Source organism: Trachemys scripta, chromosome 3, assembly GCF_013100865.1.
Source record: "Trachemys scripta elegans isolate TJP31775 chromosome 3, CAS_Tse_1.0, whole genome shotgun sequence".
Lineage (NCBI taxonomy): Eukaryota > Metazoa > Chordata > Testudines > Emydidae > Trachemys > Trachemys scripta.
In genome coordinates this window covers 193,823,935-193,843,494 of record NC_048300.1, presented here as the reverse complement: position 1 = coordinate 193,843,494, position 19,560 = coordinate 193,823,935, and the positions used below count along the sequence as shown (strand labels likewise).

At 48.3% G+C, this 19,560-nt stretch overlaps 1 protein-coding gene across 2 annotated transcripts in view; it reads left to right on the top strand.

Annotated features, from left to right (window-relative positions):
- Positions 1–19,560, top strand: part of BLK (BLK proto-oncogene, Src family tyrosine kinase) — a 71,961-nt gene that overhangs the window by 34,867 nt on the left and 17,534 nt on the right. For both annotated transcript variants that reach the window (XM_034766712.1, XM_034766710.1), the window contains exons 4-6: positions 2,788–2,881; positions 4,363–4,461; positions 6,344–6,447. In XM_034766712.1, the coding sequence (XP_034622603.1) occupies positions 2,788–2,881; positions 4,363–4,461; positions 6,344–6,447 (297 nt within the window). The remainder of the gene's footprint in view (positions 1–2,787; positions 2,882–4,362; positions 4,462–6,343; positions 6,448–19,560) is intronic.

Genomic DNA, 19,560 nt, shown 5'->3' with positions numbered 1-19,560 from the left:
CCTTTCTTTAGAAAATATTGGGCATTTGACCTCTCTTCTCCTCCCAATCTCATTATCACTAAAACAGGGATAAATATTAACTGCCTCAACGGGATGATGTGGGGGGTTAGCACATTAACCTGTGTGACGTGCTCTGAGATCCTCAGATGGAAAGCGCCACAGTAATGAAAAACATTATTATGTTTCCAAGTTTTCTCTCTCACTGGAGCTGCTCCTACCTCATCTCAGGAAGCCTCAGACTGACACACTTGAATCTGCCCAGTTGACCTTCAAGTTCCTCCCTACAAGCTGGAGGAGGCTTTGGTTTCCAGAGCCTCACGATTTCCCCCTTTGATCATGCGACATTGCCAATAAATCCCAAACCAACAGCCAGGCCCGGCACACACAAAACTCGTGTTGTTCTGGAGACGTATTATCTTTCAGTGAAAAGAGGTAGTCTGGGCTGCTTGCTGATGGCATTATTTGAAAAGGTCAAAGAGAGAATGTGACTTGACTGTCTGTCTTGAGACGTTCTATATATAGAATGTTTATCACCCCTGCTGCATTAATTCGGCTGCGCGCGCACACAAAATCTTTCCACATCACTTGGGGTTTTTACTTAAGCTCCTAGAAGGGTTTGATTTGCCCCAGAATGTCAGGAGAGCAGAGGTCTTTTCTGCTTCAGTGGCTGTAACCACACAGAGCACGTGAATAGTTACATACTTGTTCAGAGAGATGCAGCCGTGCTGTAGGCACGAGGCATGGAAATGTAGTAATGAAACAACATCACCAAGTAGTTCAGTGACAAAGGGTCCACACTGGAGTGGATTATTATGTTAGTCATACTCTGATAGTGTCCACAATGTGCTGGGTGTGGCCAGCATTTTAGAGTAAGGTGCAGGGCCCGAGGCTACGTTTCATGGCACCTCTTTTACACTGATGCAATGCCGCTGGTGTAAAGGTGGTGTGTGGGGACAGAGAATCGGGCCCAGAGCCTCGGCCCTGAAGTCTTTACAATCTAAGGACCTGGTCCAAAGCCGATGGAAATCGAGAGGAGCCAAGAAGAGGACTGCAGCAGCACCAGTACTTTGAATGGTCTTGAGTGGGGAAAGGCCGGCAAGGAGGAAGGAGTAGTTGAGATATGAGAGGATGGGGGCCTGAAGGAGAAATTTAGCTGAGTGGACTGAGAGGACAGGCTGGGTCTTAGGCTATGTCTACACGTCACAGTGATATGTAGAGTACATACACTGAATGCCCCCCTAGCATGGGTATAAATGGCAGTGTAGACAGTGAGCAGGGCCGGCTTCCGGCACCAGCAAAACAAGCAGGTGCTTGGGGTGGCACATTTCTAGGGGCAGCATTCTGGGGCCGGCCATCATAGGCGCCGACTCCGGGGCATGGAGAAAAAGTGCCCCTGCCGCCCCAGCTCGCCGCCCCACCTCGCCTCCGCCTGCTCCCCTGAGCATGCTGCCGCCGCTCCGCTTCTTCCCCCTCCCTCCCAGACATGCCACGCGGGAAACAGCTGTTTTGCGCAGCAAGGCTGGGAGGGAGGAGAAGCCGAGCGGCAGGCGCTCAGGGGAGGCGGCGGTGGTGGAGCGGAGGTGAGCTGGAGCGGGGAGCGGTTCCTCTACCCCCCGTTACTTCCTGCGCCCCCCACCCTAGCTCACCTCCACTCCGCTTGCTCCCCTGAACGCGCTGCCGCTCCGCTTCCCCAACCCCCCAGGCTTGCCGCACACGAAACAGCTGTTTCATGCAGCAAGGCTGGGAAGGAGGGAGGGAGGAGAAGCCGAGCGGGGGGGGGGCACTCGGGGGAGGCAGCGGGGGTGGAGCGGAGGTGAGCGGTTCCTCTACCCCCCTTACTTCCTGCGCCCCCCCACCCTAGCTCACCTCCACTCCGCCTGCTCCCCTGAATGCGCCGCTGCTCCACTTCTTCCCCCTCCCTCAACCGAGAGGGAGTGGGAGAAGCGGAGCAGCGGCGCGGCCGGGGGAGCAGGCGGAGCGGAGGTGAGCTAGAGTGGGAGGTCGTGGGGGGTTCGCAGGAAGCAATGGGGGGGGGAAATGCGGGCAGGCCAGGGGGGGGAGGCGGGGCCGGGGTTTGGGGGAGGGGGTTGGGAGGGGGTGGAGTGGGGGGGGGGCTGGGGGCAGGGGGGCAGGAAAAAAAGGGGGAACAGCCCAAAATGTTTTTGCTTGGGGTGGCAAAAATCCTAGAGCCGGCCCTGACAGAGAGGCACTGCTTAGGTGAGTAAAGACACACTAGAACCTTAGGGTATTTACCCTACATAGCTCTCTATGTGCCCAAACAATGCCTCCCCCATCTCCTATTTTTAAGGGTAGTGTCCCGTGTCCTCCCTGTGTAGGAGCCTTTCCCCGACGCAGGGAAAGACTCAGTAGCGAGGAAAGGCTCTGGCAGCGGGAAGCTGCAGGAACCTTTCCTTTCTGCTTCCTCGCTGCCAGAGCCTTTCACTGCTGCATGTAGCGACACGCCACACTGTGGACGCAGTCTGCTTTTCACGGTGGCTACTCGTACCCTACACACTGCTGCCAATGTAGACAAGACCTCAGAGATGTTGTGTAGAAAGTAGCGACAAGATTTAAATGTGGCCTAGATGTGCAGGTCTAGAGAAATATTGAATTAAAAGAGAAGGCCCAGAATACGCACTAGAGAGGATGGTGATGTCGTCCACTATGACCAAGGGAAGAGGGAGGAGGTGGGGTTTGGAGTTCACTAAAATCCATGCACCACATATTTAATTCCCCAATCAATGGCAGACCAGCTAAACCCCATGGTGTCACTTTCTCTTGCTGCAGAAGAGGACTTTGTGATTGTACTGTATGATTTCGCCTCCACGAGTGACCGCGACTTGGAGCTGACCAAGGGAGAGAAGCTTCAAATCCTGTCTAGGTAAGTGATCCCCCTCCACAGCACTTGCCAGCCCCTACTGGAGAAGTCTTTACAAAATACCGTGGGGCTCTGGAGATCTGGGTTCAGTGCTTGGCTCTTCCAGGCCTACTCTGTGGTCTTGGGAAGTCACTTGGTTCCCTATCTGTAGAACAGGGATGATAACACATCTTTGGTCAATTGAGTTTGTATGGACAGCACCCAGCAATGTGGCTTTGCTGTGAGTTGATGCTCATAGGTGCTGAAGTAGTATAAATAATGACATTGTCAGCACGTAGGCTGATCTTTGCCTTAAAAAGGATGTGGGTTTAGTTTGTTTTAACAACTTTTGTGTGACCATAGTCCTGGTGAAAGACAGCCAGCCCTGAAACAGACACCAGGTATTAATCCAGAGGAGAATAACATTGCAGGCTTGCCTCACATTCATAGAATATCAGGGGGTTGGAAGGGACCTCAGGAGGTCATCTAGTCCAACCCCCTGCTCAAAGGACTGATCCCCAGACAGATTTTTGCCCCAGATCCTTAAATGGCTCCCTTGAGGATTGAACTCACAACCCTGGGTTTAGTAGGCCAATGCTCAAACCACTGAGCTAGCCCTTCCCCTACTACGTGACTTTCCACTCTCCCAGTTAGGGATTTGCAGTGAGAGAGCTGTTCATTAAGTGTTAGTCCCTAACCTCTCTGTGAGGCTCTCACAAATGGGGTTAGTGATGCTGGTGGATATTTCTGATTCAGACACCTGCCCCCTGGGCTGAGACCACTCAGCTGGTTACATGTTGGCTCCTGAACATCCAGGGGATGAGAACAGCTTTCAGTTACTACCCCAGTAGTGCTGTGGTTTCTGAAGGCACTCGGAGTGACCAAAGCAGAGAGCTGCCTCATGTGATAAAGGAAGCAGCAGTGAGGAGCAGATGGGGAATTGAAGACAGTGCTTGGGTCTCTGTCTGGGAGCTTGGGGCTGAAGGTGGGAAGTGAAAAACACCCACTTGTTCAGGGTTGAATAAACCAGTGTCTTTAAAGGTTGCCTTTCTAGACTGCCTTCAAACTGGGGGTGGCCTATAGGAATGGGCGTCTGTGGGTCTGTCTACACTGCATCTGGGAGGTGTAATTCCCAGCTCGGGTAGACATACCTGCGCCAGTTCTGATCAAGCTAGTGTGCTAAAAAGATCAGGGTGGCCCCACGGCAGCATGTACCTATGATCTCAGACCGGGTTGTACTTGGGCAGCTAGCCCAAGTCACCGCCAGTGCGGCTGCAGGCACACTGCTATTTTTAGCATGCTAGCTTGATCACCTCCCAGCTGCAGTGTAGACACACCCTGTGGTGCTACCTGTAGAGTACAGGGCTACCTGCATGAGAGAGGGCTTCAAAACGTGCTTCCTACTTTGCAAGGTTCATGAAGCCTCCAAATCCATGAGTCGTCTTAGGCGGGATCCATGTCGAAGCTCCTTTTGGTTCATGCTTCTTGTCCTGTTTGGTTTGTAGAGATGGGGACTGGTGGCTGGCAAAGTCTCTCACCACTGGAAAGAAGGGTTACGTCCCCAGTAACTTCGTCGCACAAATGGATACCTTGGAAGTGGAAAAGTAGGTGCACAAGCTTATATGAAACATTAACGCTAATATCAATGCTTTGTATTTATAATAGCCCCTCTGAGGGTTATTATAAATATAGGAGCAGGAAGGGCTGACAATAGGAATTGTTTCAACTGTCACCGAAATGCAGCCACAGCTGTGCTGGAAGGTGACAGCTGTTTCACAGCCCACAGTAACACTACACACCAATTTAGGAGAGGATGTGGAGTTTAAAATGCAGAGTGTTTTAGGGGATTGAAATTGCCAAGAGGAATTTGGCCAGAAGACTAATAAAAACACTGATACTGTTCCCTATCTTTCTAATGGGAAGATTGAATTCCTAATATCTTCATATCCTTTAAATACCAGTGAATTAAAGGGCTCAGAGAAGGTGCAAATGGAGTTTCTAGTGTGGGAGAAAGGTAAAAGGCAGCATTCAATTTCAATTTGGGAGGAATTCAGTCCCTTAACATATCTGCAAACAGTATCAGCTTAAAAGGGATACACTCTGTAATATAATGCCATATGATTATATAGCAGCTTTGGTCCCAAAGAATTCCAAAGGAGACTACAGTGGGTGCAGTTTAAAAAAAGGTCATTCCAGTTTAGGGTGACTGGATAGCAAGTGTGAAAAATCGGGATGGAGGTGTGGGGGGTAATAGGCACCTCTACACCTCTACCCCGATATAACGCGACCCGATATAACACGAATTCGGATATAACACGGTAAAGCAGTGCTCGGGGGGGGGGGGGGGGGGCTGCGCACTCTGGTGGATCAAAGCAAGTTCGATATAATGCAGTTTCACCTATAACGCGGTAAGATTTTTTTGGCTCCCAAGGACAGCGTTATATCGGGGTAGAGGTATATAAGACAGAGCCCCAAATATCGAGATTGTCCCTATGAAATCGGAACACCTGGTCACCCTACTCCAGTTTCAGAGATATTCCTGATTCCAGTGATATGCTGTCTATTTGCATATACTTGCATATACAGCCATCACTCTGCCCACCACTGAAAAACCTTTTCCTGGGGCAGAACATGACAGCTCTTTAACAGCCCAGCGCCATGTGACTTACTAAGCTAGAGAAGTGAAGATGTATCCAACTGAACCTGCAAAAGAATATATACAGGCTTATCCCTGGGATATACATTCACACTGATATTTGGACACAAAGTGAACAGAAGTCTGATCCTAATCTCTTGAAAATGTTATGTTAGGAGACTCTTCCCAACCTAACACTGGAATAAATTGCCTAGGGAGGTTGTGGAATCTCCATCTCTTGATATTTAAGAGTAGGTTAGATAAATGTCTATCAGGGATGGTCTAGATGGTATTTGGTCCTGCCATGCGGGCAGGGGACTGGACTCGATGACCTCTCGAGGTCCCTTCCAGTCCTAGAATCTATGAATCTATGAATCTATGAATCTAAAACCATCCTGAAATGTAGTCAGTCTTAGACAGAGGAACAGCCAACCTAGGACTGAAAGCGACTGTTTGGGTTGAGTCCAGTCCCCTGCTATCACAGACAACCACCTCAACTAATCCTGTTCATCAACCTATCAGCTCCCTCTTAAAACTAATGAGGTTGTTTGCCCTCACTACTCCTATAGGAAGGCTGTTCCCGAACCTCACTCCTCTGATGGTCAGAGAGCTTCTTCTAATTTCCAGCCTGAATTTAATCATGGCCAGTTTATCCCCATTGTCCTTTCACTTAAATAGCTCTTCTCACTCCCCCAGTGTATTTCTAAAGAGCAATCATGTCCCCTCATAGCCTTCATTTTGCTAGGCTAAACACAACACTCAGCATTTTAATGGCACAAAAGTGAACAGCTGGGTAGAATTTGCCTCTTCTTGGAGCTCCTTATAACTATTTCATGACTTTTCTCCCTCAGATGGTTTTTTAAAGCTCTCAGTAGAAAAGATGCCGAACGGTTGTTGATGGCTCCTGGCAACAAAGTCGGGTCTTTCCTTGTAAGAGAGAGTGAAACAAATAAAGGTAAGATTCGGGAGGTGGGTGGCCTCTGATTATTGCCGTTGCTGGACAAACCTCCAAAGATTTCAAATTAGAACCCCCGCAAATGTGGCTGCTTCTCTTATGGTTCTACACTCTTGAAACCTACTGGAGCTGTACCAACCTAGACAGATTAGATTAGATACAAAACGTCTGCAAAACTGAGCCCTAATTTCATGAGATCAGATTTTCTCACAAGATTTCTTGCATTTCCAGTTCCAGTGCCTGGGTGTGGGTGTGGAAATGATGGCTACCCGCAGAACAGCCCCTGGCATATTTTGTGCCAAAGCTGTGGGTAGTGCAAGAGGGAGTGGTGGTCACATTTTTTTCCATAGAATCATTGTTTTTCTCTGATGGAAATGGCTTTTTTGGCAAAATGGACACTTTTGTCAACATTTTTCATAGAGCGTTTGGGTTTTCAACCAAAACTCAACACATTTTGAAGAACGTTTTGATGAAAAGAATTTCATGTTTGTGGAAATTTTTCACAGGAGGAAAAAATCTTTTCCCCACTACCTTTAATGGGGGGAATTGATCCAAATGTTTCAGAGCCTCTGAAAGGCTTGATTCTGTGCATGGACATACATTTGGGCCGGGGGAGAAAGGGTAATTCACGAGCTTTCTGAACTGATTCACCCATCCCTAGTTATTAATTTTCACATACGCACCAACGCGCACAGGTGTTGAGGACTCAATCAGATATAGATGGAAGGGAGGAATCGCTGAAGTAAACAATTGTAACCCACACACCTCCTGGATGTGGTGTTCTGTCCCTTCTAGTAGCACTGAGACCACTTAGAGATTAATGAGTTTGCTTCAGCCTTAGCTAAGGGTCACATACCTTTTAGCTCACGCAGTAGAGGCTCATGCATTTAGCTCCAGAGGTCCCAGGTTCGATCCCGACCGTGGTCTGTCAGTGTTACATAATCTTTTGCGTGTGTGTAACTGTTAAGATCTTGTTTCTTTGTGCTGCACTGTTAGAGGTTATGTCTCAAGGTTGCCCCTTTGGGATGAAGGCAGGTGTTTATACAACATTCCCTGGGTGACAGCATTCCTGTAGGCCAGTCCTGGGGTACGGCCCTCCAGCTGTACCTCTTAGTAAGTCCACCCCCTTCCAGGAGAATATAAAACAGTCCAAATAAAAAGGCAACTCGTCCCAAGGCCCACAAGGAGCCAGGCCCCTCCCTCACACAAAGGAGGGGAAGCTCTCTCTCTGGCTCCACAGGAAATCCCAGCTCCCGTTCTCCTCCATGGCTACAGGCCAAGAGATAGTCTTGGGGATGTCAGTAAAAGAAACAAACCAGCCTGCCTTCTTTTCTCAGAGGGCGCAGGCAGGCGGTGCTGCCAAGCTGTTCCTCAGCAAAGAACCCCACGCCCTTACCCTTGTCTACACTACAGAGTAATTCAGTATAATTTATGTCACTCAGGGATGTGAATGACCCACACCCTAAGCGGCATAAATTACACTGACCTAAGCGCTAGGTTGGCAGGTGAGCTTCTGCCGCCGACATAGCGACCACCTCTTGCAGAGGCAGGAATTATTAAGCTGATGGGAGAGCTCTCTCCCGTCGATTTAAGAGCATCTTCATCACACGCGCTACAGAAGCACAGCTGCATTGGTGCAGCTGCGCCGTTGGAAAAGATGTAGTGTAGACGTAGCCCTAGTCTGGGAGCTCTAGCTCTGCTTGTTTCAGAGTGTAATCGCAACTGGGCTGTGCACCTCCCCTTTAAGGGCCCACCCTTGGGCCTGACAAGCCATGCAGCTGCAGCAGGTTGGGCTGATTGTGACCACAGAGTTCTTGAAGCCCTTCTTGACTGGTGTGTGTGTGTGTGGGTGGGAGGAGGTTCTCTGCCCCATCACATACGCCTTTACAAATTTAGGAAGTGTGCTGTCTGCAAAGTCCAGCAGCCATTTTGTGTTCACTTCAGGACAGAGGATTACCAGGAAGTCACAGACTGGGTTCTCCAAAGGGGACTTTGTTTTTGTTCTTTCTTGTATTATGGTTCTTGCCTCCATCAGCATAGAAGATGGAAGTCTACTTGGTCATAGAGGAAAGGTGGTTCAGTGGTTTAGGCTCTAGCCTAGGACTTGGGAGAGGTGGTTCATGTCTAGGGTGACCAGACAGCAAGTGTGAAAAATCGGAACGGGGGTGGGGGGTAATAGGTATCTATATAAGAAAAAGCCCCAAATATCGGGACTGTCCCTATAAAATCGGGACATCTGGTCACCCTATTCATGTCCTTGATCCACACAGACTGCCAGTGTTACTTTAAACACATCATTTAGTTTCTCTGTGCTCCTCGGTTCCCCATCTGTAAAATGGGGACAGTAGCATTTCCTTACCTCCCAGTATCTTAGATAGACAGATAGAGATTTGGAGTGTCCCCTGCAGTGATATGAAAAACTACTATCCTCTCCTCATTCAAATCCCTCTTGAATGCCCACTTCTACAATGTATTATCCATAAGAACGGCCACACCGGCTCAGACCAATGGTCCATCAAACTCAGTATCCTGTCTCTGACAGTGGCCAATGCCAGAGGCTTCAAAGGGAATGAGCAGCACAAGGTAATTATTGGGTGATCCATCCCCTGTTGTCCAGTCCCAGCCTCTGGCAGTCAGAGGCTTAGGGGCACCTGGAGTATGGGTTTCCATCCCTGACCATCTTGGCTCAGAGCAGTTGATGGACCTATGCTCTACGAACTTATCTAATTATTTTTTTGAGACAGCTAATAAAAGCTTGGGGGAGGGACAGCTGGCCTAGATGCTTAATTTTTTTTAAAGTGCTTGGATGTGATCGCAGCTTTCACCAACTTTCATGTGTTTCTCTTGTACCTTTAGCAAGGAAGCTCTTCAAACAGGGACTGTCCCTTTCTCTGTGTGGCCAGTCCCTAGACATATTGTGGGCCCCACCATTACATAACAATAGTTTGAGTGACAAGCTCTCTTTCCAGCTCACAAAACACTGAGAGGAGTCGATTAGATGTGCCATTCTCAGGCAAAGATCTTACCTTGCTAAGAAGGGAGAGCAAGTGACTTGAGAAAAGAAGACTGGGTGGGGACTTAATAACAGTTTTCAAATACGTTAAGGGCTGTTATAAAGAGGAATGTGATTAATTGTTCTCCATGTCCACTGAATGTTGGTCAAGAAATAGGCTTAATTTGCAGCAAGAGAGATTTAGGTTAGATATTAAAAAAAAAACTTCCTAACCACAAGGGCAGTTAAGCTCTGGAACAGGCTTCCAAGGGAGGGCTGTGGAATCCCCATCAATGGAGGTTTTTAAGAACAGGTTGGACAAACACCTTTCAGGGGTGGTCTAGGTCAGTGGTTTTCAACCTTTTTTCATATGCGGACCCTTAAAAAAATTTGAATGGAAGTGCGGACCCCTTTGGAAATCTTAGACATAGTCTGTGGACCCCTAGGGGTCTGCGGACCACAGGTTGAACACCACTGCCTTTGCGCGGGGGGGTGTGGACTAGATGACCTTTTGAGGTCCCTTCCATTTGTATGATTCTATGTATCTATGCCAAAGCCCCTGTGTTTGAAGCAGAGTGACAAACTTTTTTTCTAAACATAAAACGACGCCTTTCCCCACCCAGTGGGGACTTACTAAGTTGGCTCTAGCTAGGTGGTTTCTTTGTACATAGATCGGTGACATCCAGAACTTCAGGCTTATCTAGGGCAAGTTCTGAGACAGGAAAATCTGAAAAAAAGTGCTTAAGAGTTTCACCTCAGAGAGCCACTCGGTAACATTACTATTGATTCTGCGGCTAGCAGGATGTGGTACCTTTAAGCAGGCCAGGAATAGACTAGCGATGTAGCCACATGCCTTGATCACTGTTACTTCCGTCCTCTCTTGCCCACTCTTTCCTTTTGTTTTTTATACACATTATTATAGAATCATAGGACTGGAAGGGACCTTGAAAGGTCACCTAGTCTAGTCCCCTGCCCCCATGGCAGGACTAAGGATTATCTAGACCATCCCTGACAGCTGTTTGTCTAACCTGCTCTTAAAAATCCTCAATGATGGAGATTCCACACAGGGCCGTCCCTAGCTATTCTGGGGCCCTACGCAGCCCCCCGACGTGGGGTGGGGGGCAGGCCTTCATGGGGGGAGCTGGCTTGGGGGATGGGGGAACCACCCCACAGCACTCACTGGCGGTGCAGCTGGGGCCAGGTTGCTGCACTTCCCGGTGAGTGCAGGCCTGGCCCTGCTACAGTCCTCAGGGGTGGGGCGGGGTGGGGTGGGGGCAGAGCAGGGTGGGGACTTTCAGGAAGGGGTGGAGTAGGGGCATGGCTGGGGCGGAGCAGTGGCAGGAAGGGGTGGGACTGGAGCGGAGCAGGGGCAGGGTCTATGGCGAAGAGGCGGAGCAGGGGCTGGAGCAGCACGCAGCTGCACAGGGGCACCAGGAAATGTGGTGCCCCAAATTTCCTGGTGTCCTACGCACCTGCATACTTTAGTATGGGTAAGGACGGCCCTGATTCCACAATCTCTGTAGGCAATTTATGCCAGTGCTTAATCACCCTGACAGTTAGGAAGTTTTTCCTAATGTCCAACCCAAACCTCCCTTGCTGTAATTTAAGCCCATTGCTTCTTGTCCTATCCACAGAGGTTAAGGAGAACAATTTTTCTTCCTCCTTCTTGTAGCAACCTTTTATGTACTTGAAAACTGTTATCATGTTCCCTCTATCTACTCTTCTCTGAATTAAACAAACCAATTTTTTCAGTCTTCCCTCATAGGTCATGTTTTCTAGAACTTAAAACGTTTTTGTTGCTCTTCTCTGGACTTTCTCCAATTTGTCCACATCTTTCCTGAAATGTGGTGCCCAGAACTGGACACAATACTCCAGTTGAGGCCTAATCAGTGCAGAGTAGAGTGGAAGAATTATTTCTCATGTGTTGCTTACAACTCCTGTTAATACATCCCAGAATGATGTTTGGTTTTTTTGCAGCAGTGTTACACTGTTGACACATTTTTAGCTTGTGACCCACAATGACCCCCAGATCCCTTTCCACAGTACTCCTTCCTAGGCAGTCATTTCCCATTTTGTAGGTGTGCAACTGATTGTTCCTTCCTAAGTGGAGTACTTTGCATTTGTCCTTAGAGAATTTCATCCTATTTACCTCAGACCATTTCTCCAGTTTGTCCAGATCATTTTGAATTTTAATCCTATCTTCCAAAACACTTGCAACCCTTCATGGGTTGGTATCATCCGCAAACTTTAGAAGTGTACGCTCTGTGCCATTATCTAAATCATTAAACAGAACCAGACCCAGAACTGATCCCTGTGGGACCCCACTTGTTATGCCCTTCCAGCTTGACTGTGAACCACTGATAACTACTCTCTGGGAACAGTTGTCCAACCTTATGCCTTGATTTAAGCTGAGCCTTGCCTGGGTAACTGACTTCAGTGGGGCTCTGGAGTGGCTGGGACAGTCACATTCAGTGGGACTCCATGCAGGCCCAGCAGTCCACCCTATGCTGTCAAATGAAGGGCTGGAAAGGGAGTGAAGTAGGGTTGCCAACCCTCCAGGATTGTCCTGGAGTCTCCAGGAATTAAAAATTAATCTTTAATTAAAGATTATGTCATGTGATGAAAGCTCCAGGAATTCATGCAACCAAACTCAGTGAGGCAACTCAGTAATGCAACTCAGTGAGGCCCTTTGCCCACACATATTCCTAGTCTCTATGGTATCTATGGCCTAGATTGTAAATACTTGGTGGCAGGGACTATTTCTGTCCATACACATGTACCGTCTCTGGAACAGTGAGGGTCTGATCCTGATTGGGACCTGTGGCAAATAAATAATAATCATGAATAAACTCTATATTTGTCAGTGCTGTGGAGAATGGGTGAATCTACCCCACATAGTATGTTCTATCCCTGATTAGACTGATACAAGGGGTGGAAGTAGGATCTTGTGAATAAAATATATGACTTGGACTCAGGAGACATATGAATATAAGCATGGCAAGGCTGGATCAGAGCCATCATGTTCAGTATTGTGGTCAGAAGAAGTTGCAGAGGAGCAGAGAAAAGTGTGAGACATCTTGAAGGAGGTAGATGTAGTAGCATAATCTGTGAGGTTAAAAGTTCGGCTCTGTGTGTGTGTGTGTGTGTGTGTGTGTGTGTGTGTGTGTGTGTGTGTGTGTGTGTGTTCTCCCTGTGTGCTGGCCCAGTTCTGCTCAGACAGCCGGCACAGCAGACCTTGAGTGAACCGCCCAATGATCACAAGAACCGTTATGGTACGAAGGCACCAGGACAGGTTTATTGTCGACAAAGCACAGTAATAGCCCCTGGCAGACCCTACGAGGATACTAAGACATGTATGTCCGTGACAATGGTCTGTGTATGGCGGCACTTTCCATTCTCCCCTCGGCTGGACCAAAACACTCTCTCAGAAATACCCCTTTATACCCTGATATGAACAAGTTTCGTACTGCCCCTCTGACATAGTTACTACCCCCAGATGTGGCTAGTTATCACCCATCACCTTGTACATGGTGGTTCAATCCAAACATCTCTATTCATCACACTGTCATCCTGACCTTATCTTTTAGGAGGGGTCAGTGTGTTCCTGTTATCCTTGGGGAATGTTTTTGTACCATCCTTGATATCGGGATGTTCAGGTACCACTCTTCGGGAATGTGTTTGCATGAGTGCTCTGTGCCTAGCACTTCTTAGGAATGTGTGTTTCTGCAATATCAGCCCTGTTCTTGCCAGATTCAGTGAACTTGCAAGCAGACAGAGCCTGATGTTTGCTCACAGCCTGACTTTTGCTAACTTTGCTTTATATCAGCAAACCTTGCCCACTATTTTAGCTCAAGCCTCATACCAGACCTCTAATACAACGGCTTATATCTCAGGCTCTCTTCCTACTACAATCTACTCCATGACAAATTCCTCCTAACTCGTAGTAGTCAGTGATTATCTTATGCCTGAAAGTGTGAGCTTTTATTTTCAATCTGACACACTCTGTTATTTTGGTATTTGTTATTCTACCTCTGGCTGTTTTTATCCAGATAAGAGGTCAATCGCTCTTTTAATCTTACTAAAGTTCTTGACTTCTGTTTGACTGCTGTCTCTGCCACCGGCTTCCCGAATCACCTTGGTCAAGCCACTTAATCTCTCTCAACCTTGGTTTCCCTGTCTGTAAAAGGAGAAAAGCTGTCCTTCAAAGGGTATTGTGAGGCTGAATTCATCAATGTACAGCACCTTGGGATCCACAGACAGAAGTGCGAAATATTATTGTTAAAGCTATAAATTAATACACACTGTGCAGTGTGGTTGAATTCATGTTGCTCTTTGAACCTTAAAGGTTTTTTGTTCTTTAGTTACATATTTATTTACATCCACCTTCCATTGCGTGGTTCATCAGCAAAGTTTATACTCCCGACCTTCAGCACTGGCCTCTACCTTTTGAGCTAAAGGAGTAACTCCATTAACTGGTACCAATAGTAGGCTGTTATCCGCGACTGTTGCAGCCACTAAATGGGGATACAGCACACTTTGCTAGTGTATTGCATGTTCAGAATTCATTCTTACCATTGTAGTGATTCAGGTATTTACAGTTCCAGTAATCTAATCTTGTCTACGATTAATTTTCTAAAGTATTGTAATGCTCGCAGTTTCCCTTTAAATTTAATAGAGCAGTGTTTCCTAAACTTGGGATGCCACTTGTGTAGGGAAAGCCCCTGGCGGGCCGGGCCGGTTTGTTTACCCGCCACGTCCGCAGGTCTGGCCAATTGCAGCCCCCACTGGCCGCGGTTCGCTGCTCCAGGCCAATGGGAGCTGCGGGAAGTGGTGGCCAGTATGTCCCTGGGCCCGCGCCGCTTCCAGCAGCTCCCATTGGCCTGGAGCAGCAAACCGCGGCCAGTGGGGGCTGTGATTGGCTGGACCTGTGGACGTGGCAGGAACACAAATTGGCCCGGCCTGCCAGGGGCTTTCCCTACACAAGCGCCATCCCAAGTTTGAGAAACACTGTTATAGAGGACACTAGGGGTACATTCAAGAGCACGTTAAGATGGGGCATGTGTCAAGACAACCTGATAAGCAGGTCACCAATAAAACAGATACCAGAGAGCAAATCCGCCTAAGCTGGAGGAAATAAACAAACCTTCCAAAAAATAATAATTGTTCTGAAACTTGTGGAAACAGCTGTGCCTCACTAACCTCAGACTAACAGAAAATGAACAGCTCTGGGGTGTGGGGGGAAGGAAGAGTTTACCCACAATATCTAGCTTTTTTCTCAAGATCACTGAAGTTTGAATGTTGGAAGGGCTAAGAAAATATTACCCGTGTGGTTACTGATCCCACTGAAGCTGATTGGGTCTTTCTGAAGGCACCACTTGTAACTTTTGCTAAGGATGAGCAGGCCAGTGCTGTGGGGCTACATTACTGTGATGAGGGCTGTTTTCTTGGCACATTCCAGGCACAATGGAGTAAAAATTCCATAAGGGAATCAGAAGTTTCTAGTCTAATGTTGCAGACTCAGTGGGCCAATTCTGATCTCAGTTACCCTGGTGTAACTCCACAGAGAGGAAGGCTAGACTTGTGGGAGAGGCAGTGGGGTAGGACTTGTGAAATCTGGGTTCAGTTCCTAGGTTCTGCCACAGACTCACTATGTGCTCTTGGGCATATCATTTAATCTCCCTCTGCTTGGTTCCCCATCTGTAAAATGGGGATGATGCCTCATAGGGGTGTGTGAGAATAAATTCAATACAGTGTGTGAGGTTCTCAGATACTACAGGAATGGGGGAGTATGAGGGTGGAGAGCCTGAGGCTAAGACAGCCCTGATTACAGAATGAGCCAAAACTAGGCTGAATCAGGTAAACCCGGTATAAAAAAGAGTAGGAAAGTGCAGAGAATGGGGGGAAAGCCCAGGCGATTACAGTAACGTCTGTAGGTACTGCAAGGAGCAAGGAAGTTCCTGCAGGGCCCTGAGTCAACAGGGTAAAAGTTGAAGAAGCAGGAGAGAGGGGGAGCAGGGCTGGATTTCAGGGCAGATGACCCAGAGGCCTGCCTGGGGTGCCAGGCTTGGGGCGATGCCAGGCTTCAGTTCAGTTCATGGTAAGGGCGAAAAAAACGACCTTTTGAACTAAAGAACTTGAGTTAACATTCTAAGGCTGCCACCTACTGATACACGATTTAATACTGGTCCACCCAATGTTGGTGCACAGTTCAATTGCTTGATGTTAGTACATTTTAGTTATTCTTAAAATTTAAAAGCTTCTGTAAGCTTAGCAGAAACTCATTTTTTTTTAATTTGCTTGTATATGGCATGAATAAATATGGATTTACAGATCCCAGCGTGCAAATGTACCATCTTATATAACAGGGATAAATCATGCATGCAAATTGTGCATCATAGTCGTGAAATGGGCTACAAATGCAATGAAAAATAAAGTATTCAAACATTTAACAAATGGCAGGGGTGGGGTGGGGTGGAGCTGAAGATGCTCCTTGCCTGGTGTGCCATTTGGTCTAGGGCCAGCACTGAGTGGTAGAAAGCGTCTGTAGGCAGAGAGGCCGGGGAGAGACCCTGTCTAAGCAGGGGAGAGACTGTAAAGGCCAGTTGGGATGAAGTCTGTGTGAGTTTGTGTTCTGTTTTGTGTTATTTTGGATTAATCAGGGGAGGGGCACTGAACTGGGCTCGAGGGTCACTGTGTCCTCGGGGACGCAGTAAAATGGACCCCAAGAGGAGATTTATTTTAACTACCTTTTGAACTGAGTGAGTTCTTAAAGGGCCCTGAACAGGGGGTGAGCAGAGCGGGGCGCTCTAGGGGCAGGAGCCTGATATTACATAGAAGTACCTAGATCAGGGGTGGGCAAACTATGGCCCCTCGGGCCGCGTCCAGGCCGTCAGACCTTTTATTCCAGCTCTCGAGCTCCCGCCAGGGAGCAGGGTCAGGGGCTTGTCCCGCTCTGGCGCTCCAGACGGGGAGCGGGGTTGGGAGCTTGCCCTGCTCCAGCGCTCCAGCTGGGGAGCGGGGTTGGGGGCTTGCCCCGCTCTGGTGCTCCATCCGGGGAGCGGGGTCAGGGGCTTGCTCTGCTCTGGCGCTCAAGCCAGGAAGCGGGGTCAGGGGCTTGCCCCGCTCCAGCGCTCCAGCCGGGGAGTGGGGTCGGGGGCTTGTCCTGCTCCGGGCATGCCGTGGCTCCGCGCATAGGGGAAACCTGGGAGCTCCACATGCTGCCCCTGCCCCAAGCGCTGGCTTCGCAGCTCCCATTGGCTGGGATTGCGGCCAATGGGAGCTGCAGGGACAGTGCCTGCAGACAGGGCAGAGCCTCCTGGTCACGCCTCTGCGTAGGAGCCAGAGGAGAGACATGCCCACTATGCCACTGCTTCTGGGAGCTACAGGGGCGGTGCCTGTGGACAGGACAGTGAGCAGAGCCGCCTGGCCACGCCTCAACGTAGGAGCTGGAGGGGGGACATGCCGTGGCTTCTGGGAACTGCTTGAGGTAAACGCCGCACCCCGGAGCCTCTCCCCACGCCCCAACCCTCTGCCCCAGCCCTCATTCCCCTCCCACACCCCAACCCCCAATTTCATGAGCAATCATGGCCTGCCATACAATTTCCATACCCAGATGTGGCCTCAGGCCAAAAAGTTTGCCCACCCCGACCTAGATAGACGGTTAATACACTGACTTCAGTAGTGTTCGGCTGGATTGGGGTCTGTGTGCATGAGATCTGAATTTTGTACAATACATCTGAATAGTTCAGAGAAGCATCTGCTTATCCTAACAGAATTGCTAGTCCACTCAGACAGGTCCATTGTTTCAAGGTAGTCTTCATGATTTCATACCATTTTCTTGCTCACGTTTGCTTGCTCATTATGATGATGTGTATTTGTCTTGGGGTAGCGCTCAGGGGACTTGAATCAGGGCCTCACCATGCTGCATGCTGTACATCCACATAACATGAAGACGGTCCCGGAGTTCAAAGTCTTCTCTTATGATGAACGGCAAGAGGTGGATACAACAAACCAATGGCAGGAGGGGTGAAGGAAACAAATAACAGTGAGATGAGCATGGTTGTGGGGGAGGGATAGCTCAGTGGTTTGAGCCTTGGTCCCCTAAACCCAGGGTTGTGAGTTCAATCCTTGAGGGGGCCACTTAGGGATCTGGAGCAAAATAAGTACTTGATCCTGCTAGTGAGGGCAGGGGGTTGGACTCAATGACCTTTCAAGGTCCCTTCCAGCTCTAGGAGATAGGTACATCTCCATATATTATTACTTCCAACACAGAAATAATAATTAGCCCTTGGAAGAGTAAAATTCACCCCTTCCTTTTGGCCACAGATCTCATGCACATAGTGACTGGAGGGTTGGTCCCCCTCTTCTCCCAAATTCTTACTGCAGGGATGCATCTGCATGCTGGGATGTGTACACTGAATTATTATTGTAGGGTTGATTGAGCTGGCTGGCTTATTCTTACAGTGTTCCTTATTAGTACTGAGCTCTGCATGCGGCTTTATTATTGAGGAGGTGACTGGGAGTCACTGAGGCTACTAGTGTTGGGGATTTGGTTTCAATCTTTCGTTATTATTGTTGTTAAGAGAAGAGAGAATTGAAGCCTTCCAGCCTTGACACTTTCCCTTTCCACTAGTAGCAGGCATCCGGCTCTGTTCTGTAATCAACCCTAAATGGGTAAATGACTTTGAAAGGAACCAGACCCTGGCGGTCTCGCATTTCAGATGAACAGCGCTGGAAACCACCATGAAAAATCTTTTCTTCCGCTCCCCTGAAATAAACTGGAGCTGCTTAGGAAAAAAGAAGTGCCATGACGAAGTCCAAGAAACAGACTAAACTCCCGTGCCAGTTGAAATCCATTCTACACTGCCCAGAACGATACAGCCATTCATTAACATAAATGGCAGGGTAAATATTAAGGCTAGCTTTAGACAGCTGATTGATTTGCCTGTAGAACCGCTGGATTCTAATCATCAGGCAGAGCTCTTATTAGAGTGGGTCACTTCATTGAGAAAAGCAAGTTAATCTCAAGCAGACAGAAGTGCTGGAGAAGAGGATACTTGGATAATCAGGATCTGGATTTCCACCAAGTGTCTCCTAGTTTTGCCTGCCTCCATTTTTGGTTGGCCAACTTGAGGCCCCTTGGGGCTGATTTGCAGAGGTGCCAAGCACCATCGCTCCTATTCACATCACTGAGTCATTGATGTTAAGGCTACAAGGGCCCATCAGATCACCTAGTCTGATCTCCTGCATCACAAACATCTCTTCTAGAAAGGCATCCAGTCTTGATCTGAAGATCGCAAGAGATGGAGAATCCACCACTGCCCTTCAGCGTTTGGTCCAGTCGCTAAGGCTCCAGAGGTTTTCAGTTAAAAGACGGATTGCTCGGCACACTCTGAAAATCAGACCCAAATAGTCTCAGACTGGTACCCAAAAACAGAGGCATCCCAAAATTACTGGCCACTTTTGAAAGCATTGGCCCAAAGACCTCCCGAATCCTGATTCCCCAGAAGCTGAATCTGCGTCAGGGTGAATATATCCAGAAGAATTTTATGTAAAAGACAAGCACAATTGGGCCTGATTGCCAGTCACCGGTTAGGAGAGACTCAGGGCTGCAGCAGGAATGAGTATTGCTGCAGGATGGGAACAAGGTGAGTTGGCAGAACGGTCAGGATTGGACTAGCAGGGAATGCTGTCGGTCAGGCCTCAGGGTTGCATTGCAATACAAGACTAAACTAGTAGGGGGTATTGCAGGCCAGGACTGAAGTGTATTGACAGAGTTATGGGGGCTCAAGACTGGAATAGCAAGGAATATTGCATGGCCACGGGGTGGGGGGGAGGAGGGAGGAAGGGGTGGACCAGGAATACTTATACAGACAAGACAACTAGCACTTAACCATATTCATAATGACCCTCCACATTTTTTACTGACACAATACGAAATACAAAAAAGGCCAGTAGGTCGGTATTACACATTTTTAAAAGTCCTTCCATGTCTGGAATACTACGATTTCAAAGCAATTTTGGAGGCACATGACTTCTGTTTATGGTCCTATATGACAGATTTTCTTCTATAGAATCCAGAACTTCAAACATAAAAAAAATCACATAAATCCAGATTAATC